The 22,495-nt window shown below is 40.1% G+C and overlaps 1 protein-coding gene across 12 annotated transcripts in view; it reads left to right on the forward strand.

The window, feature by feature from the left end:
• WDFY4 (WDFY family member 4) overlaps positions 1–22,495 on the forward strand; it is a 116,203-nt gene that overhangs the window by 13,917 nt on the left and 79,791 nt on the right. For 10 of the 12 annotated variants that reach the window (XR_005257347.1, XR_005257349.1, XR_005257348.1 and 7 more), the window contains exons 8-20: positions 120–280; positions 654–1,106; positions 1,487–1,591; positions 2,460–2,650; positions 5,142–5,749; positions 9,802–9,895; positions 14,508–14,722; positions 15,592–15,692; positions 16,659–16,866; positions 17,136–17,212; positions 17,926–18,144; positions 19,143–19,327; positions 22,244–22,475. Coding sequence is in view for 9 of the 12 variants with exons in the window: in XM_038140373.1 (XP_037996301.1) it covers positions 120–280; positions 654–1,106; positions 1,487–1,591; positions 2,460–2,650; positions 5,142–5,749; positions 9,802–9,895; positions 14,508–14,722; positions 15,592–15,692; positions 16,659–16,866; positions 17,136–17,212; positions 17,926–18,144; positions 19,143–19,327; positions 22,244–22,475 (2,849 nt within the window). In the remaining 3 variants the exon portion in view is untranslated. Of the gene's footprint in view, positions 1–119; positions 281–653; positions 1,107–1,486; positions 1,592–2,459; positions 2,651–5,141; positions 5,750–7,172; positions 8,815–9,801; positions 9,896–14,507; positions 14,723–15,591; positions 15,693–16,658; positions 16,867–17,135; positions 17,213–17,925; positions 18,145–19,142; positions 19,328–22,243; positions 22,476–22,495 lie in introns of those variants that run through there. The other 2 variants (XM_038140380.1, XM_038140381.1) reach the window with 2 other exon arrangements.

A 22,495-nucleotide genomic window follows, 5' to 3' on the forward strand; every position in this document is an offset into this window, starting at 1 on the left:
TGTGCTACCATGGTGTGGGTTATTCTGTGTAGCTCCTATGTGCTCTGTGCCTGATGATGTGTCCAAAGTGTTTCATAATTAAGGCATGAACATATGACTGTCCTGAGTTTTGTTCCTAGATGCGAGGGTTTGCAGCAAAATGAAGGAGACCCCTATCTGGATGAGATCTTGGACATGCTGACTTGCCTTACAACCTGTGGAAAAACTGAACTCAAAGTTTCTGGCAATATTGTGCACCCACAATTGCCACATTTTGATTTTGAACGGACACAGTCTTCTGGTACGGTGTATATGTGTATGTGTGTGTCTATATATATTATATATATATATGTGCACATGTGGCTGGGTAGGTGGGTCATAGCAAAACAAAACTCTGTTCATTTTTTGTCTTAATATGGAGGAAAGGAGTCTGATGTGGAGTTTTCAGATCTATGTGTCAGTGCTGCAGGAGCCTGAATACTACCTACATCTAACTGAAATGACCATGTTAGCTCTAGCATCTCATCCAAGCTCAAGAATATGCCTCCCAATCACATCCCTCATGTCTGTTGCTCTCAATTCCACTTTCAGATATCTAGCATTGCAGTTAGGGTGCTCGCAGACTTAAATGACACTCACATAAAAATGATCTCACCTGAGTTTTTTCCACACAGGAATGACAGTGAAAAACCTCCAGCCTTTCAAGGTGTTGCAATCCATTTTCCAGAGAAGCAATGATCAGCACTTGTGTGGAAGAATCTTGGCAGCAATTGGTACCATATGGGCTTGGGACAGAGTGAACTTCTTTCTTCTGGAATGGACACTGCAACCTATCAACCAATTCACTGACATCATTCATTTCAAACCACACCCAGTCCAAGTCCAGTTCTTCAGACTGGTGGAGTCCATAGTCCTGGACCTGTCCTATGTTCCTCATGAGATCTTGAAGAAGGTTCAGTATTTGATAAAGGAAAACGTAGTGCCATTCTGCACCTTAACAGCTCTCCAGTCCCTTCTCAGCATGACCCAGAAGGACCTGTTATTTAGTGATATTTTCCGTGACTCTGGGCTCTTAGGCCTGCTGCTGGCACTTTTGAGGAAGGAAGCCAAGATTTTGAGGAAATCAGGTACAATGTAATGCCACTTACAATGACCATTGAAGTAGGCAGATCAACAGGAATAAATTATCTTTTTCTACAATAAATTTGTATATGTTTTTTATACTGAGTAGCTAGATTTTGTCTAACAGCCAATTGGCCTAAATTTGACACACAAGCTGTGCCCTCTCTGAAATATTTCCTGTTAATTTTTCTGCTCACTAGCCTAAACAGCTCTGGGATTTTCTTTGCCAGTGTATGTAGAATTTTTCTGGGTGGCACCCTTCAGCCTACACTTTTAAACAGGTCTTAATTTGGGCTTCTCTAGAATGCAAGCTTGAGATTGGAACAAGAAAAATTCTTCCTTCCATTTCTTTTATATTGTAACATAACTTTTAATATGCTGACAGCTGGAACTCATCTGCCTAGCCTGAAAGAAGGCACTGAGAAGGAATTAAATGCTGTGATGCTGAACATGGTGGCTGCCCTTACAGCAAGGTCTGTGAGGAACACGGGTAAGGAAATACACATGACTGCGTTGCCTTCATGATATTGGGTTGTAAGTGGCTGTGGTCTTAAGGAGCATCAACAAATTTTCTGACTTTTTTGCTTCAGTCAGAAATGGAGGAAAAAAGCTAGAAGTGTAGGGATGACTGTGTTACACTAGGAAGAAATGTGACAAAGGTATTCTTATCCTGCATAATAAACTTTGTCCCAGTAGTCAGCTTGTTTCCTTCATCCGTGTGCATACTCCTGAAGTGTTTATATAGGATGCACGAATTTAGCTTGTGGAAAAAAGTGTGTGTACTTGACTCTTGTGTATAGTTTGTTCATCCACATTTTCTTCCATTATATCTGTTATTTGAAATGTTGATTGGATCAGGTGCATGCTGAGGAACACTCCTATATTTGTGTTATACCTAAGAATCTTATACCTGTTTGTAGGGAATCTTGTGGAACATAGTAGCACAGGAGTGAACGCTGCTGAATACAGGAATCCCCTGAGTTCACTCTGGATCCCTAGAAACATCATGTTTGCAGCATCTTGCACAGTGTAAATATATTTTCAGAAACTATCAAAAAGTTTCCTTCCTAAATGAAAGAGATGCTTAAGCTGAAACTAAGGTGTCTTTTAATTTTTATTCATTATTTTATTGGGAACCTGTCATCTCTAATGATTAGAAATCATGGTCATCCAGTCATTTTATCCCTAGTTGTTCTCATGCCATTCAGTTTGTGTCATCTTTAGCTTAACCAGCTCCTCTTCTTACCTGTCCTGCTGTATTTGTAGAAATGTGGCACTTCACACCAAAACTGAAAATCTGCCTGTGAAAACTACAAGCAAAGGGTAGTTTAACTAACAAATGATGTGTTTGTCCATAGTTGTTCTGAAGGACTATGGAATGGTGCCATATATCAAGATATTTTTGGATGATGAGTGCTACAGGAGTGCTACTCTCAGCATCTTGGAGCAGTTATCAGTCATCAATTATGAAGAATATATGAGCATTATTATTGGGGCCCTCTGTTCTTCCACTCAATGGGAACTGCATCTGAAACTAGATCTTCTGAAGGTAACTAATGTGGCTCTCACTTGGCCATTGTTTTCTTGGGAACTATCAGTTCTCACGATGTAAGAGCAGAAGAAAGAGCCATAGGCCAGCTCTAGATTACGGTAACTTTGATTTTTAGCAATGCCTGTGTGGTCAATGCCTTCACTCAGTATCAGATTACAAAGTATTTTGAAGACCTAAATGGTAATTCAAGAGGGAAAAATGGAAATGCTAAAGGCACAGTTCTGAGCAGTTCTATGTAATGTGACAGAGAAAGGAGAAAAAATGTGAATGAAAGTGGATTTGTAGAGAGAGGATGTAAGATGTGAAGAAGCAAGATTGGAAGAGCCAGGAAAGGCATGAGACAAACAGCTTCATTCTGATAAGTTTCCAAGATTGAAACTTTGTTGTCCTTAATTTTGTCATTTCTCACAAATACAAGTGTAAACACATGTAAACACATGTAAAAAGAAGTGAGACAATGGAAAAGAAGGATTTTATGAATGTTTGGAGGAAGAAACTAGAACTAGTCATAGTCTCTATTGACCCCAGGTTGTCTGATCCCTAAGCAATGAAACAGGAAAGAATCCCAGTGCTTCATTTTGGTTTAGGTCATAGGCATCCAGTTGAAAAGCAGAATTGTTGTAAGCACTGATTTTAAAATTCTTTTCTACTTTCTCTGTCAAGTGTGAATGGAATTCACTTTTCTGTACAATATAACAACTGCTTCTATAACAGAAGCACCATATTATCAAAAAAAAAAATTAAAAGCATGGAGTTTATAGCTTTGATTTGAAATAGTAAACTTTAACAATACCTGTGGAAAAGTTGAGTATGGTGTCGAAACTAATATGAAAATAAATGCAACTTCAGTGTTTAATTTTGACAAATGATAACTGTGTTAAAGTATAATGCAAGCAAATGAATTTATTTTCTTTATCCATTGGGATTGTGATTGTGTTACACACAAATTCAGATTGATTTGCTAATGTATATTTAGCTGTTAAAGCCTGAGCCCAAATGCAATTAGCACTGCGTATTCCAGTGTGGCACGTGGACAATTATGAGGAATAACAAATAATGGAATGTGCAAAATAAATTCTGTTAGCAGTAACTGAGTTAGGGGGTTTCCAGCAGACATCAGTTTTATAGATTCAAGACAGAGGAATACTAACTCATGGGTGATTAAATTCTAACTGAGTTAAAGCTGGAGGAAATGTGTTTACTGTTGACCTACTCTGGAATGTGTGAAAGCCATCCTGATAACTTCAACTCTAAGTTATTAAATTTACCCCCTGCTCAGAAGTCTCTGCCTGGTTTGATACATTATCATACAAAATTGAATGACAGTAATAGAGTACCCCCTCCCCCTTCAGTTCTCACAGCCCTTTCTCACAGTCCTAGGTCCTGTTACAGGCAAATATACTTCTGTTAAAAACTGTTCCTCCTCAGGAGGTTGTGAAGTAAAGCTTTTTCATTGGATATCTCTTGGGGAGATCTATATGTGAAATTAACCCTTTCCAAAGTGCAAAGGTACAGCATCAAATTTGAAAAGTCCCCGTACAAAATGAATTGTACTACATCCCAAAAACTTGGCATCAATTATATTCAAGTGCAATAGACTCACCAGTTTTACTTCCACAGTTCTTAATAACTTTTCCAGATTTGTTTTAAAATGGCAAGCCCATAACATTCAAAATTGGAAAATAGTTTAAGTTGTTTTTATATATGTGTTATATTGTCAAGTGGCATTCACTTATAACCTGCTTTAAGCCTATTGAAGTTAGATAAAATCTAATGACTTCACTGTCTTGATCTTTTTATGGCTTTTTTCCTCTAAAGTGTTGTGCAAACTTTAAAAATACCTTAGCTGAGAAAAGGTATTCTTGTCTTTCTTAATGAGGAAAGCTTGCTGCTTGAAATATTCTTTGCGCCATCCCGTGTCACTGTGATTTTTTTGAAAAGGCTCTTCTCAGTCATATGAGCAAAAGTCTAGTGTGGGTTCTCACGTCCATTCAGAGCTGCAGGAAGACTTGTCTGTAGAGAGCTGTGCCTTCCTGCCAGTTTCCATGTGAGGGTATTTACAATTTAATCTTTACTTCCATTTATCTAGGGCAAAAGCAGGTTTCTTGAGAGAGTCTGAGAAGACTGGTAAAAGAACAGCTAAAGATATGAAACTACCTCTTGCCAAACTGACTAGGATTTGTAAAGCAGGAAATTTGATTTCTTTGCTTCCTCCTGAGCACTGTTCTGTACCTGTTAGGCTGACAGCTTTAGTGGCTCCTAAGGGTGCATTCAAAGGCTGGTTGTATGATTCATTGGGCATATGGGGGAAGGGAGGAGCAGTTGTGCAGTGATGACTTTTATTTTGACCACCTTCCCCTTGCCCCTCAAAGAGTGAAATTTTGGTGAAAGAATTTTTGTGCAAACTTACAATTTTAAAATATTCTAAAGCCTCTTTTCCCCTTGATTTAAGTGCTTCTTTTATTTTCTTTCTTCCCAACATTTGTAGTCACTCTTGAGGATACTGGAGAGTCCCAAGAGCCATTCAGCTTTCAGAACCTGCAGTGGATTCAATGGGCTCCTGTCCCTCCTCTCAGACATGGAAGGTGCATTGCAGGACCCTCCATCTGGGCAGTGGGCAGCAGTTGGACAGAATTGCATATTGGAGCTGGTTTTCTATGCTCTTCAGGGGATAACTGCAGCCCTGCACCTAGACCCTGTCAACAGCACCTTCTTCCAGAGGAATGGCCTCTTTGAAAAGATGGCAGAGGATCTCGGATCGCTTGGATGCTTCTGGGCAGAAGGGAAAAGGCAAATTCCTGTGAGGCTTGAGAAGACAAGGACATTTGCAGAATTCTTGCATGCAGCATTCTGTTCTTCAGAACCTCTCCCAGAATGGCTAAAAAACTGCATTTGGATTCTGAATTTTCTTGATCGTATGGTCAAAGGAACCCTCCATCAGGAAAGCTACTTTAAGGAGAAGCCAGAGATGGGAGAAGAAGCAAGAGATGATCAGGAGGCATGCCAAACTCAAGAAGAGCATCCTTTTGCTTTCAAAAGACCAGGCAACAAATTACCTGCCTCTGCCTATGTGCTATGGGGAAACCCTGAAGAGAAGTAAGCCTTTCTTTACTACAGGAAATAGAGTACTAAAAGTGATGTGTGCATTTTGTATGGTAGTAAACTGAGGTAAGGTGTGATATAACCTGGCAAGGGTAAACAAATCAGTTCAATCCCAACTCCTGGGCCTCCAGGCAGCAGAAATCAATGCTTTTGGAAAGGTAAATGATGAAAAAATTGAGAAATAAGGATTTAGTGCAGCAGTGGGACACACAGCCCCAAGAGTTGCAGAGTTTATGTTGAAGATTCTGACACCTGAAAACTGGGAGCAGGAATGGAGTCTTAGAAGAAGGTTGCTGGGACTTAAATCTTGTGCTTAGTCACTGCTTGAACCTGCTCTGATAAATTTTGACTTTTTCAATTATGTGGAAAGCTGCTTCCAGTCACTCAATACACTGAAAATAAAAGTTACACTAAGGTATTTTAAATGCTCCTTCATGCATGTGTGTCCAAGCACGTGTGCAGACACTCATTTATTCATGCTGAAATAGAGAAAATTGCAAAAGAACAGTCATGCTTCCTACCTCATCAAGTGAAGGTTTATGTCAAAACATATATCCTTGGTAGGAAGGAAAGGCTACATCAGAAATCAGCATAGCTGTCAGCTGTCAATCAGTTCTGAATCACCTGCATTCTGTAACTCATTAGGTTTTTCTGTCCCTTCATTTTTCTCTCGCTTTATCTTGAATCTCAATCCTTTTATCAAATTTGTTTCTGGTTGGAGTTATGCTTAAAAAGTTCAAGTTGATAAGTGTGAGATTTCTTCAACCCTTACTGTAGATTATTGCAAAGTCATCTTCCAAGTTAAAGACCAGGACATGATGTCTGCCACTCATAGCAGCAGTCACTGAAGTCAGCAGAACTCTTTTCCCTGAGTACTGAAGCAAGCTGAATAAGCATTTCTGGCTATATTTATACTTGTTTGAAGCGAGTAAAAGAATGTGTGATGGATTTCTTTGTTCCCTGTGCAGTAGATTTTAAAGTAGTCATGGAGATGTTTGCTCCCTGTCACCACTCTTTAAATTACACTGGAAGTTTCTGGTTAGGTACTCAGTGCTGCGGAGAGGACTTGGTAGCTGGGGAGGAATAAATGCTCTTTTCCAAACAGATCTTCCTAGCCTGATTTGGGAGAACATGGGTCCATGTGCACAGAGAACATAGATGGTGGTTGTTGTGAGAAGTACACTGTCTGTTGTTGAAGTGTGTGTATAAGGGAGGCCCAGGGATGTTAAGGGAGAAAGAGCTGTTTGAGGCAACACTGGGAGGGGTGTGGCTCTGTCTTCTGATTGTCTTTCTGAAGTTACTAGGTCTGAAACGAGCAAGGGTTCCTTGTGCTGTTTTACCTGCTGAGATGTGATGCTGTACAGTAACTGAATACCACTTGTGGAGATATTAATCCTGTAAACTGGGACCCTTTCAGTTCACAGTGTCTGATTTGGGATTGTTTGTCCTGGTTCTGGGACGTGAAGGCACAAAAGGAGGCCAGATCAGCTTGGGGTGGTTGGAGACTGGCCATGACAAGTGTATGCAAACACAAAAGAGGAACATGTACTGGAAAGCTGACAATCTTCAAGCCATACAGCCTGTATCCTTTTCCACCAGTAAATTTTATGAAAATAAAAATAAGAAATTCCATAGTTTCTGAAAGCCTGTTGTTCCCCTAATGCAGCTTCCTCTTAGCTGTACTCCACACTCACACTTCCCTCTGAAAGGTTTCAGGCAGCAGCTATGCAGCTTGAAAGGAGGAACTTGAATGCAGTCAGCGTAGGTGGCCTGTGATGCCCCATCTTGCGACACATATTTAATACTCCCAGGGAGGCAGGGAAAGGAGGTGATCCTGCAGGAGCCTGTGACTAATGCATAGCAAAGTTAGCATTTTAATGCTGGATAATATTCTAGCCCCTTCCAGTGTCCTGAGGTTAATGATGCTGCCAGCTTCTGGGACACAGGGGAATTGACCCTGTCCTTCCCATCTCAAAACCAGCCCTCTGTGTTCCTGCTCCTGCAGTAATGTCTGAAGCACCTTTTGTGGCAGATGGGGTCTCTGGTTATCCTTTTGTTCCTGGTGATTAGCCATAGCCTGCTGTGTTAACTGAGGCTGATCTCTTTGGGAGGGAAGCCCTTCTTGTGCCCACCCAAGCAGCATGGCTGCTGCAGCTGCTGTTACCACAGACAGCTCACTGTGCTAATGGCTCTTCAGGTTCTTTGTGACTTCTCATTTTGTCCCCAAAACCTCTGATTTGTCTTATTTAAGTAGCACCAGTGCAGAGCAGATTTGTAATTCACACCATGAAGCTGGTGAGATAGATGGAGTGGAATCACGGGGCTGATTGGATGGCCCTGGGGCAGGGGTGTGAGAGGCGGGCTGTTTGCAGAGGTGAGGAGTTGGAACAGGAACACAGCTTTTGTACTAAGATAGGCCATAAAATGAGGACCACAGAGAAGGCTTATATAATATTCTTAAAAACCCTTCTTGAGCCTTGTTGCTCTTCTCTGCACACACTCCAACACCCCGATGTCCCTGTAGTGAGAGGCCCAGAACTGGTGACAGCACTCGAGGTGAAGCCTCACCAGTGCCAGGTACAGGGGAAGAATCACTCCCCTGGTCCTGCTGGCCACGCTGTTGTTGATGCAGGCCAGGATGCCACTGGCCTTGTTGGTCACCTGGGCACACTCTGGCTCACCTGGGCATGGGCCAGCACCCCAGGCTTGTTTCCAGCCAGGCAGCTTTCCAGCCATGATTTCCTCCCTGTTGATTTTAGTGAGCCAGGATTTTTCTCTTTTAAAATGGTGTGGGTTTTCTCAGGGAGATGGGAGAAGAGTGTATTTTCAGTGTACTTTTTTCTGTGACATTTCAAAACTTGCCCACATTCATGTCAATACAGGTGTATGTATCCACACTGAAACCACTGCTGCAGCAACTCTTTATACCAGATCTGATTTTGATTTGTTGCACAGAAAATATTGCAAGTGAGCAATTAATTTGAAATTATCCTTCTTGAGGGTGCAGTAAAAATGATTTGTCACTGTGTGGCAGTGTGCTACACATTACTCCCTGTTCTGCTGTATCAGATGAGCCTTTTTGGCTGCTTGGGAGTGGCTAACAAACATGTTTAATTGCAGCCTTTTTACTCTTCTTTATATCCCTTATAAAACTCTTTTTTAATGCTTACTCTTACCCTCGTACCTTTTATTTTATACAGCTCATAAAGCATATTGTGCTTTATTTTGTCAGTCTAATAACAGCCATTAGATATTGCCTTTGCTTTTCTTTTGAGATCTGCTTGGGACAGATGTTTCTGACAGTGCACATCATAACTCCAGTTCAGAAGTGCACCCAGAAATGCTGATGATACTCTAAACAGGATGAGCCTGTAGTGCCTAAACTAGAGTTTTTCCTGTGCTGTGGGTTCATCTTTGAGATATGTCTGACCTCTAGCCTGCATCATGGCATTAGCACATCTTCTCTGTGATGTTTCTGATTCCTCAGTTCCTTCCTGTGCCTGAACATATAAAGGTCATAAGTGGCAAAAATAAAAACTGGTGGGAAAGCAGATATTCAATTTTACTTTACTACTTTAGGCAAATTCTAGTGTTGGAAAGGGAAGGTGGCATACTGATTTAATCAAGACTGTCTCACCTTTGCTTATTTCCATTTTATTTTAAAGTACCAAGGCTACTGTATCACCCAGGTTATAAACTTGTAGACAATAAAAGGATAAGACTGGTTGTGGATTGATGCATCAGCAGTTCCTCTGGTTGTCTGTTTTCTGTTCTGCAAATACCTTCAAAGGCAAAATTTGTTTGAAGAGGCTGCCTCACATCTTTGAATGTGCAGGTCCTTGAAGTTTCAACTCATGGGCAGGTGATGTCCTGTCTTTGTTACTCTCAGGAGGCATCCAGCTGCTCTGGGTAATTTGTGTTGCTTGCTTAGTTTCCAGTGCTGAGCCTGGTTGCTGCTAGGAGGATCTAATGCTGTGCTCTGCTGGAGCATTGTTAGAACCTCTTTGCTGTCCTAATGATAATTGTGATGTGTCTTTTTGCTGCAGGTTGGAAATGAGAGACTGCACCATTGTACACCCAGGTGCTGTCTGTGTCATGGTGAGATTGTTGCCAAAGCTGTACAAAGAAGGATATGCTCAGGTGAGTCTGAATATATCCAAATGCCATCTAAACAGTGTCTTCTATTTCTCTGTAGCTTCATTTCCAGGAATTGCTTAGTCTTTGCAAATGTGGCACTACTAAAATTTACCTAAAACACTGTCAGGAGGAACAGCACAAATTTCACTGAGTCAGTAGATGTAAGAACAACAAAGACTTCTGGCTGTCAGTTTGCCAAAGCATTTCTGTACCTGCCTGATGCAGTATATGGATTTTGGTCCCAGAATACTTATTGCAAAGTCATAATGTACAAGTGCCTTGAAAACTGTTTTAAGTATAGCCAACAGGCCAAGCAACCAGAACAGTCTGACTCTTCAGACCTAATGGTCCATAAACTTTTAATGCAGCTTAGAATGTGTTTGTCAAACCTTACATATGTATGCACACCCACTCTGAATAAAGATACTCCCAATATTCTGTTGGCTGTTTGGTCTAACATACTTGAATGCAGTGAAAGTACACGTGAAGGGACTGAAATAAAACCAGGTTGTTCATCCAGAGCTCTGAAAGGAACAAATAACTGCTGTCACATTCTAACTCTGTTTATTGGAATCAAGCCACCAGCTAGTTAAATTTTGTTAATTACAGTAATTAATTTCTGAAAAACAAGTAGAAGGGTTAATTAGATGAGAGTGTCATCAAGAAATTGGAATTGGCTCCAGGACTTGAGCTCTGTAAGAAGGAAAGCCTCTCAGATCCTCAGTAGATGGCAGTGTTCTTAAAAGTATGAAGGACTAGGGCACAAATTCCAGTTATGTATTTAAGTATGCTCATATTTTCTTTTTTTTTTCTCTCACTCCTTTTTTTTTCTTAGTCAATAAGAAATTATTACTGGTAGTGTGTTAGTATTTTTGTTGTGAATATGATTGCCTCAGGTAAAATTGGACCACTATTACGTAAAGTCCTGAGTCAAACCCTAGGTAGGAGTTAACAAACGTCTTGAGGAGTTCTCATAAAAATAACCTGCAAAAAAAGGTTAAAGGAAAAATAGAATTTTCCTGGCTATTTCTATTGAAAAATCACTGAATGAGAGAGAGAATTAATAGAATATTTCAGAGCTTGGTAAGCTCACTGGTGCTGCCAGGTAGAGACATAAAAGGCTGGACTTTTTTAGCTTTAATCATAACATATACCACTGCATGGATCCTTGTGCCAGGAGATTCTACTTGGAAAACAGGAGTCAGGTAAGATCTGATGCAAAAGGTTTAACCTCAGTGCCTAGTGAATGGGAGCTACGTGCTAGAAGGAAAGTAACTGAAGGAATTACTCTTTGGGTAGATACATTCTGTCAGAAACAGGTTGCTCTTTATTTTTCTAGTGCCACAGTATTTAACGCTAGATGAGATGAAATAATGGCTTTGTGGATGTACTGCGGACTTTCATAAAAGGTCTTAAGGGGCTTCTTGCTCTGAATTTAAGACTGAATCAAAAAGTACCCTTTTTAGGAGCAAGTATGGAGGAAAAGAGGCAATAACTCATCTGTTTCTGCTTGTTTTAGTGCCATGATAGATATTTTGGGTCCAAGTGTCAGAGAGTAATCTGGAAAAATCTTAGAATCAGTTCAGGTCATGTGTGATTCCTTTGCTTTCACAGAATTAGCATCAAGAAAGCACTGCTTTTACAGAAAGGTTAATGGAACTCAATGAAATCAATGTACTTTTGATTCCAGCCCTCAGAAACAATATCAATTTTCTGCCAATTTCTCAACTTCTCAGTGACCTTTGTCAGACCCAAGAGATGATAGGCTGAAGCAATGCTGAGCCTGTCAGTGTAGAAAACCCAGTAGCAGACAGTAAAACAGGTGATTTTTGCACTTCAACCATTTCTTATACTTTCTGGAATGACTGTTAAGAGCTGAGGAGAATAGATTTGTGGATGTATATTCCTGCCATTGACAGGCATGAGAAAAAAATCATTTGAATGTCATGGGTACAGAAACTTGCTTTAAACTTTAAAAGTGACCAAAATTTTGAGTCAGTAAGCAGTCTTTGAGTCAGTAAATTGTATTTAGAGGACATTGCTCATGTTCATGCCTGTGACTGGAACTAAGCCAGTTTCCATCAGACTCTGTGTTGTTTGACAACATGCAAAATAGATTTTCCTTTCATTAATATGTTGTCTGTTCAGTGATGAAAGATAGCATTGCACATGTTTCAAACACTCAGTAAATTGAGACAGGTTTGTATCCACTTTAGATATGTGGCCCCGGATCTTCACAGTGTGTTTTCTACCATAAAAAGAAAGAAGCTTCCTCTCAGACACATGTCATCTTTGACTGAAATTTTAAGATTCCAGAGTGTCATGACAAATCTTTCCCATTTGTAATGTCAGATACAGAGATCATCTAGATCTGTCAAGGGTGGGTAAGGGAAAGGAAAGAACTTTCAAGAAGAGAATAAAAGCTTGTTTCAGTTCTGCCTCATCATCCTGGCAGGTTCCTTCTGAATGCAGACAAAAAATAATCCTCACACAATTCATCATGTAAATTATTTATACTTTTACTAAGTAGTACTATTGCTTCCACAGCTGGATTTTTCCTTTTTGTTTTCATCCATGTCTTATGTATGATGAGCTGCTGTCATAGTCACTGTTGTGAAAGTAAAACATTGTCCATCAATAAGGATTTTGCACCTTTTAAAAAGACAGTTATCCTTGTTTTAAATTTAGGCTAAATTACTTGTTCTCCCTTTAGATGTTAAAAAAGTAAAATTTTTCAAGTATTTCTGCACACATAATTATTGCTATTTTGTTCTTCAATCTAAGGAAATTGCATCCTTTTGAAGTGAATGCAGAGTGACAAAAGTTCATCATTTTTGCTTATCTTGAATATAGCATAATAACCCTGAAGATGAATACCAGTGAATTAAATTCAGCTACCAAGTTTTGAAACTATGGGCTCTTAGGAGAAAAAATCTGGGAACTACTTAAGCAGATTGGGCAAATTGCTGGGTGACATTTGCCCTTAAACTTTAATCTGAGGCAGAGCTCAGCTGCATTCTAACTGCACCTTCAATATCCTGATTCACGGTGCAAGTAATAAGTGTTAAGAAAATCAATCCATGCATACAGAAATACACAGCATGGTTTCTTGGCCACCTTTAATATTTCCACTAAAATCTCATTTTACTGGAACAAAAATCTATGAAAACAGCTCATTTTATTCAAAACAAAGCAATATTGGTATTGACAGAGCTGCGAGGCTAATGAAAACAATCAATCTTTTTTGTACACCATTATGCTTTTATTTGATTTATTTTGGAATAAACCAGTTGCTTCACTTAGTCAAGACCTGTGTCATTCTCTGTTTAGTGTTATTTACACATACTTTCCTGCATATAGTCAGAAATGGAGTAAAATGTTAATTAAAAGATTTAAGAAGATGTGAGGCTTTGAAACACTCTGTAATAATGTAGTTTAGTCTGGTGGATGCTTTCTGTGTGTAATGCACAGTGAAACGTATGTCCCTGGCAATGAACAGCCCTTCAGACAAAAGAAAATGTTATCCAAAGAGCTCACCCTTAGGAAATGTTATACAAAGAACATACCCTTCAGATATGAAAAATTGTAGTTGAGTTTGCAAAAACAGTACGTATGTTGCAATGGATGCATTGCTTTTTCTAAGTGTTGCAGTTGGGGACGCTTTGAAAACAAATTGCTTGTTGGCTTTGAAATTGTCCTGTATTGGCTTTGTCTGGTTGAATGCAAAAGAGCTCAATTCCTCTTGGCACTTAATAAGCTTATTCTGAATCCAGTTGCTTCTCATTCATGTTATAAAATCAAGTCCCATTGCCTTTATTTGTGTGCCTGTCACAATTGTTGTCCTTTTCTTTAAAAGTTTGCAGATTTATTTCCTAGAAGAGCATGTGAGAAAGCTTGAAAGCTCTTTGAAATAGGGAATAATTCATCTTTGTAAGATTTGTGTTTAAAATTTGTGTTTAAAATTGTGTGATCATGTTTCAGTTACTTCTACGTGAAATCTAGTTAGGTCAGTAGGGTACAATGCATTCCTAACTGGGAACAAATTGCTCTAAAGATAATTTATAAGAATTGAGAGACTTAAAGATCATTAAGAAGCAATAATGAAGCAAAAATTGAATTCAGCAAAACATATAGAGAAGTGTTTAAAATTGTTTCATGACATCGCTTGATACAGTTTTCTTCAAGAACAGTGCTTTTAGAATGAAGAGTAGATCATATCAATATGGCTCTCCACAGGCTTGTTGTTATGTATATTCTGAATTCCTTTGTTGGTCTTGGAGTTTATGCCTAATAACCTGCCCTTCGTGGTGGTGTCTTGTTTTTGAATGACAGCTGATTGTTTTCTTCCTTCACTGCCGAAGAGACGAGGCAGGAAAGCTGAGCTGTGGATGGCCAGGCAGCTGCTCAGATGAATATATGCACACTGTTTCAGTGCAGAGCTTGATAGAACAGCCATGCAGTTCTGCTTGAGCCCCTTGCCTTAGGGGCTTCTTTTCTGGACCAGATGTTTGCACTCAGGGATTTGACAATTGAAAAACAAATTAAAACAGAATAAATCAGTTGTCCTATACAGTTTAGTTCCAGCTCTCTGACTTTACTTCTGTGTCCATTTCAGCTTTCCCAGGAAATCCAATGTGCTCTGGTTGATCATATCCAGTCCTTGGTGAAGTCAGAGAAGAGTCGTCAGGTGATGTGTGAATCTGGGCTGCTGAGCACCGTCATAACCTCCTGTGAAGATGCTTTCTGCAGTGACAGTCACCCCCTGCACCTGCCCCTCACTAGGGTGTTTGAGAAGCTCGCATCACAGGCTGTTGAGCCACATGTGTTAAGGTATAAGATTGTACCTAATGGAAGCAATTTGCTTTAATGGTGCCATTTTTTGCCAAGTTTAGAGAATAAGTAGATGCTTCATGTAGTGCTCTAATTCAGCAAGACTCAGCCTTTTCTTTCAAGTCCCAGTTAATCCTCCTTTCTCATTGATTGCAGGATGTATACTTAAATTACTCCTGAAGATAGTATGAGTCTGTAGTGTTCTGCATCATCTCTGCAGGGGTTATAAAGCCATTTATGAATAAACTAATTAAGTCATTGCAAAACAAACAGGGTTATTCTCTTCTGGTATTTATATGGAGAAATTGTTTTCTGCAGAGTAAAAATGACTTTCTCATGTCTCAGATCCATGCCAATGACAGATGCAAAAATAAAAAGTGCAGTCTTCTTCCTCAGTTGCTGTTTCCAGTTTGAGGTTGCACTTTCTTCATCAATGCTAACAAGTGCTAGACATTACAGTACCTAACAGCTACCAGAGTGCAGATGAATTTAAATATTCAGTGGAAGACTGTGTTTCTTTAACACAATTAGAGAACAGGATTTATAAAAAAGAATTCAATAAAAAAACCCAAACCATAGATTTTCTTTTTCCTGAAAAATTAGGTATATTTAAAAATATTGATGAATAAAAGCAATCTTTGATTTTTTCTTCAACAGGAAAACCTCAAAAGGAAATGTAAAGCAAGCAAAATATTTATATTGCTACAATGGAAAACATTTCTTCTGTTCTATTTGGGATGTCTTTAAAATTTGGTGTTCAATGAAAAAAAATGTTTTCCAGAAGTCTAAGCTCTATTTGCATGGTTGCTGTGACTCCCAACTGTCTGTCTTGTTTTCCTTTTTTAAAATGATTTTTTTTTCCATGTTAGGCAATTTTTGAGGTTGGGAGGTTCCCCATTAGTACCTTCTAGGCCCAGCACAAACAAGACCAAGGTCCTTTCCTGTGAGGGGTGTGATTCAGCTAAAGCAGGTAAGCCCACAGTGAACAGCCTGTTGCTGGTACAGGGGCTGAGTTAGAAATGTCTCTGAAATGACAGGAAACTGCTCTTGAGTAGGTTGCTCCAAGACAGTCCCTGTGAAGGCAGAGTATGCCTAGAAGATTGTCACTGGGTATTCACCAGACTGGATGGTACCTGACCAACACTGAGAGCTGATCCAACGGCTAGCAGAGATAAAATTAAATCTTTGCTCAAGTTGGATGCTGAGTATAGATTCAGATTTTACAGGATCAGACGTGGACATGGTTTATAAAAATACTAATATTCTACAAACCAAGGGGAGTCTCTCCTTTGTTTTGCAGCATGTTTTTTTACTGTGATTTATAGACAGAAATAGAATAAGGATGGGAATAAAGAGCACTGCTTTTTGTAGTCCCTAGGATATCCTAGTAATCTACCTTGTAGGCTGTTTTCCATCTGTGTAGTTTCTCTGCTCTCATGTATTTTATAGATGAGAGGCTACAGTGTAGTAGTATTTGGTGCTTAAACTAGTCTCATGCCTGAGACACCTGATACAGCATGGTCTGTATTTGGGTCTTATGTTCTTTGCAGTCATTTTTCAAATCCTCTCCCACGTGTTGCTTGTGACTATTCTGTTACAGCACAGTTGAATGAATGGTCTTTGTATAAGAAAAGTGAAACCAATGGGTTTGGGACATTTTTTTGTAAGGTGGGTTCTGGAGCTGCCTGATGATGTGTGGGAAGAAAATATGGCTAAAATATAGCTATGGCTTTCCTGACTGCCTCAACATTTTGAAATGTCTTCAGTGCAATATTTTTTTGTATTGCTGTAGGATTTCTGTAAGCTGCTGAGCATATGTTATCTCAAGAGCATGAAGTGCTGTTCTGAGCAGGGATGCCTAGAATATGGGCAATACCTGTGGCTGGAAAATGGCTGGCAGACATTGCTCTAGTTAGGCACTCTTCTCATCTTTCAGGTTCAGAAGAGAATGTGGTGGACAGTAAATCTGATCCTCAGACCATTGTGGCCGACAGGGCCTCTCCTTGGCTGTCTAAGGGATCTGCCCTGGCACTCCAGACTGCCATGAGTCTCATCTCCATGACATCACCTCGGAACTTCCAGCTGCACAGCACTGCTTTAGCTCCATCGTTTGTGGAGTTTGACATGTCCATGGAAGGCTACGGGTATTGCTGCTGTTGCTTTTATTTTAGCTGCTCTCAGGCTCCAAACCCTTACTCTGAACACAGTAACTATTCACTTCTCTCTTCACCTTAATCTATGTATCCTATGGCTGCCTTCCATGCAGCAATGTTGCCAACATATTTTGTTACTGTCTTATTGCTGACAGCCTACTCTCTGCCTTGCTACCATGATTCTGCAATACCAGAAGTCACTGGTGACCCTCGGGGATGATATTGTTTCTGAGGATGGGTTCTTGCTTGCTTTTGTATAGGTGTTTATACCTCCCTACCTTGGCCACTGTCATGGGATCCAGTGCAGACCAATCTGTCTCAGGAGGGACTGGCATGGGTAAGCACTGCGACTCACCTACAGCTTGCTTGGAGCACTGACTTCTCAGCCCCAATGAAAACATTCAACAGCTGTAAGAAAGGGCAGCACATAAGCTGTGTGTTTCAAAACACTTCTGTCTCTGTGTCCCAGACTTGCTCTGAACTGTAAAACTTGTACTGCTCAGCAAAATGGGGAATTGGTTGCAGCTTCATAGTGTGATGAATGAATATTAGCAATACAAATTTAAAGCAGGCTTCTAAGAAAACAGTCTTAACCAGTAAGAGCCACCAGATTTTAGGGTAATCTATGGAAGGAATAGGAACTGTCACTTAATGGGATCCTCCTATACAACAAAATCCTCTGATTTTGTTGTATAGGAGAATCCCATTAAGTGACAGTTGAGTGGACTGGGATATGACTGAACCTTTTGTTTCCTGAGTTTTTGTGAAATTTGAGAACTTGTTTCTGGCCCAGAGATTGCTAATTCATCTGCTCCACAGCGTGGAGATCTAGTGCTCATTCCTCATTAGGCCATTTACACATGTGCGTAGAGTTATATGTGCAATCTCTGTGATATTGAATACAGGCAATGAAGTCCAACAGAATAGAAATTAAACCCCATAATCTAATGTTGGTTCTTCCATGGTATGGAAGAATGAAACAGAAAGCAGTTTGCTAATGGCTGCAAGAGGAAAGCATCTTCCTTAATGCTTTTTTGTTCCTGTCTACAGGCAGCAGAACATTCCCTCCCTCAAGTGGCCTGACACTCTCCTGCTGGTTCCTGGTCAGCAAGTTTGGTTTGGTGCACAGCAGCCACCCACTCCGCTTCCTTACCATTGTGAGGCACATGTCAAGAGCAGAGCAAGAATTTGTTTGCTTTTCTGTAAGCTTCTTCCCACAGGACCTTTCTTTGGTCATTTCTACAGAAGAAGTAGAATTCCAGCCACTTGGTAAGGCTCTTTTCTGTCAAGTTGCAGTGCTGTGTCCTCTTGTTATCTGGAATTTTTCATTAATAAATTTCCTCTTCTTTGAAGTACCCAGGATATTAATGAGATTTCTCTTCAGTTTTCTTCTTGAATCCAGTCATGATTGTAATTGTTGCCCATGTTTAATTTTAAAGTTTGCTGTAGGCATTGTGAATTACTGCAATATTTAATGGAAAATTTTTGTGTCACTTATATTGTGGTGTGCAGTTGTGGAGACTGGGCATGAACCATTCAGTTATGTGTGACACCAAGCAGGTTTGGAGAATAGGACTGAGGATTTGGGGAGTGATCTAGCTTCCTAATGAAACAACTCATTTCCTCTCCTTGCTTTCAGAATGTTTTCTATTATGCCAGTCTGTTAATATTGTTCCCTGTTGATATTTATCCCCTTTTCCTTATTGAGTAGAGTTGGTACTTCAAATGTAAATGAGATTGAATATTCCAGAAGAGGTTGGAAATGAAGTGGGAATAGATGCTGGGACTTTCATGCCCAGCTGACATTGTGTGAGTGCTCTGATTGCCTTAAATAGTGATAAAAATTCCAGCTTGCCTTTTTTTCATAAGAGCTACAAATTAATATGGAGACTTTTATCATCTCATGGATCTGATAGGAATTTTTTCTCTGTGCCAGCTAACTCTGTAAATACACAGAGGGGTTCTCGTCTTAGTGACTATGTTGGGTTTGTCCTAGTTCGGGGCAGGTTTGCAGCATCAAGGCAGATAGCAGGTGTTATTTGGGAGGGTGACATTTTTTTATGCTGGAGGCATATTGAGAGCTGTGCAAGTCGTAGGTCCTGATTACAGACCTTGGGCAGTATTTTAAAGACTTTAAACATAATAGCATCAAATCACACTCCACCCACAGAGTGTCATGTTCTTTCTGTTTCATTTGAAAGTTGTGTTCCAGAGGCAGGTGAAGATGAGAAACTTTCTGTTGACTTATCCCTTTTTTGCTGTTACAGATATTATGGAACCTGAGGGTGAGCTTCTAAATCCCTCCCCATTTCCAGGGCAAGTCAAGTTTGGCTGTGGTAAACTTCTGGTCACTGGCCAGTGGCATCATCTCACAGTGACAGTTGCTAAGGAAGCAAAGAAGAACTGCATTGTGTCAGCTTATATAAATGGTCAGATGCTTGGCTCTGCAAAGGTAAAGGCTCTCTGCATAGATGTTGTGCTTTTGCCTTGCATTGCTTTTCATTTTCATTTCCCAAAGCACCTACCATGACTTTTCAGTAATTATCTGAGAAACTCAAAGCATGGTGATTTACACATGTAACACATGCCACTGTGCTGGGTGTGAGTGGAGTCAGAAATCTTTACAAAACAGGGTGTACTTTTGCTGCTTTTCAGAACTATGTTCTCAGCTTGTACTGATGCTTTGAACTAGCTCTCCCCTCCCCCTTCAGCATGTAGATAACCAGGGCAATTTGTGTGGTGATGCTCCTCTGGAGCTGGGGATGCCTAGCTTGCAGGTAGCTCAGAGTTAAGTTGTTGAAATTCAGTTATGCCCTTAGGTCAACATTTTCTGAGTTTACCACTGATTCAGAGGATTTATCGGTTTAAGCCCAAGATCTGCAGAGGTTGCCAGCTGTAAAAAGTACTTCACAGCAAGGTGTGGCCAGAGAGCCCTAAATCAAGGATGACTTGAATTTAGGCTAAAACCTGCAAAGGTGGTGAGTTACACAGAGAGTCTCCACTCTTTCTTTTCAAGAAAGCTCTTGAAAGTGGAAAGGTCACAGAAAAATAAGCTGCTCTGACTGGTCAGCTCTTTGCAAAAATCCAAAGGTGGGAGGAATTTTCTCAAGCATCTTATTTGGTCATGTTCCAAGCTGTCCTCTTTCTCTTACACCCTTTGAACAATCAGTCAGTGGTCTTTTTCCTCACTAGCACACTAAGCACTCAGGAACAGATAGGTGTTCCTCTGGGTTAGTTTTTCAGTGTCTGAGATGATATCAATTCATGAGTTCATTGCTAATATTGGTGTACTGGCATTTCCCCTAATAGGTAATTTCTTGTGATTTTTGTTACACAGCAGTCAATTCTCAGCTTGGATGAAGCAGCAGGCAAAAGTAATCCAAATGCACCTGAAGGGTTCATAATCTACAAGATAAATGAGAATAGCCCCTGGTTTCTATTATTAATATCATCATGCTCCTGGTTTGGCAGTTAATCTCATACTATTTCAGAGATCTGATTTTTGGATTTTGAATACAGTGTAGAAAATGCCGCCTGTTCTTTCTATTATATCTCTGGTTGGTGTGGTGGATTTTTGTTGTTTTAGTAGAATCTTTTTATGAATTGAAACTTGTAACCTTCTTTTTGTTCCCATAGTTCAATTCAATCTCAGCATGTGCAAAGCTCACTTGTGTGTTTTATTTTCCCCCTGTAAACACAACCTGTTTAATTCCAAATATTCTCTTTCCCATACTTGAGAAAAATCATCTGTCTTATAAATGCCTTTTGGGACCTATATCCATTTCAAGAATGAAAATTTAATTTAATTTGGCTTCCTTCAAATGAGACTGAAAGTCATCAATAAAACTATGCCTAAACATTGCAATTGATGAAAGAATTCACAACAAGTGTGTTTAACATTCAGTGAAACAGCTCATATAAATAAAATAATCCTTTAGTAAACAAAAGATTGTCCCAGTGTTGGGTTCACTGATTAATGTAAGCCTTCATATTGATATGTACAGTGAAGAAAAGATTGAGTAAGAAGTTAGAAATGGATGAAGGTTGTTAATAATACCAAAGGCTATTTTTACTTGGTGGAGCTAGAGTAATATTCATTCACTGAAGTGTCAACTCCTGCCTCTTAATGTCGACCATCCCTGTTTTCTAAATCTCAGTAGTCAGAGACCAGTATATGCTTGGAGTCTCCCATCCTAACAAAAATTTGTTAAAGACAGGGCTAAGCCCCAAAGTACAACATAGTTTCTCTCTACCAAAAAGTTCCAACTACTTTCTGTTAGACCTCTCTACAGTTAAATAAAATAATAGACTTAGTTTAGGAGGACAAATTATTATTGGTACCAAAAATAAATGGCCCTCTTTCCTAACCTATTTGAGCTCCACTGAATCTTACTGAAGCAATTGGACAGTCTACGCTCTTCAAAAACTGCTTATTCTCCATTTATGCCAGTACAAAGTAACTGTAACTTGTCTTTCTGTGTTGAATGTCACAGTCAGCGTTATGAAGTTAGGAAAGGAAAAATATGGCTGGAGTCAAGACAGGGTTTTTCTTTGCCAATACCTGAAATTCGTTTGATTGTGTTTTTGGAACAAAAATTAGGCTTAAACATTTAAGATGCTTATGTTTACAGTACTTCTCAAAGTCCAATTTCTGAACAATAGTTGATAATTGTTGTGGTGGGTTGACCTTGGCTGGATGCCAGGTGCCCACCAAGCAGCTGTATCACTCCCCTTCCCAGCTGGACAGAGGAGAGAAAATAAGATGAAAAAGGACTTGTAAGTTGAGATAAGGCACTTTATTAAAGTAGAAGTGAGTTTACATGTGCACAAGCAGAGAAAAAAAATAGGTTTATTCTCTACTTCCCGTCCTGTTGAGCCACTTCCTGGGAAGCTGGGCTTCAGCACATGGAGCAATTGCTGAAGGGGGCAAGCATTGTGAATAAAGAATTCCATCCCTTCCTCCTCCTTTCGTTAGCTTATATGTCTGCCTTGGTATTATATGGCATGGAATAGCTCTGTTGTTATTTTGGGTCAGCTGGCCTAGTTGTGTGCCCTCCCAGGATCTTGCCCACCCCCAGCCCCTTGATGTGGTGAGTGTTGGAGAGCCAGTGCTGATGCTGCCAGCTCTGCTCAGTAATAGCCAGAACTCTGGTGCGTTATCAACCCCTCTGTAGCTCCCAGTGCAGAGCACAGCACTGTGAGGGCTGCTGTGGAAAAGGAGCTCCAGCTCAGCCAGGCCCAGTATAATTGTGTGGCAAAGCTGAGAGTTCAATGAGCAAAGAGGTGGCAGGCAGCACCTTACAGGAACAAGACCCCAGGGCACCCTGAGTGCATTGGATCCCCTCAGTGAATTGCTCCTCTGTTGCAGATGCAGTATCTCCACCCTTTACCAGGTAGCTGCATTTCCATGGAACCCTCTGCCTTTGTTGATGTCTATGGGTACATAGCTACTCCTCGGATTTGGAAACAGAAGTCCTCCTTGACCTGGCGCCTTGGTCCCACATATTTGTTTGAAGAAGCCATTTCTGTGGAAACCATAGAAGTTATTATTAAGCTTGGCCCTCAGTATTGTAGCAACTTCCAAGCAGTACAGCTTCAAGGTATGTGATAATTCTCATAT

This window comes from Motacilla alba, chromosome 6 (genome assembly GCF_015832195.1).
Source record: "Motacilla alba alba isolate MOTALB_02 chromosome 6, Motacilla_alba_V1.0_pri, whole genome shotgun sequence".
Classification (NCBI taxonomy): domain Eukaryota; kingdom Metazoa; phylum Chordata; class Aves; order Passeriformes; family Motacillidae; genus Motacilla; species Motacilla alba.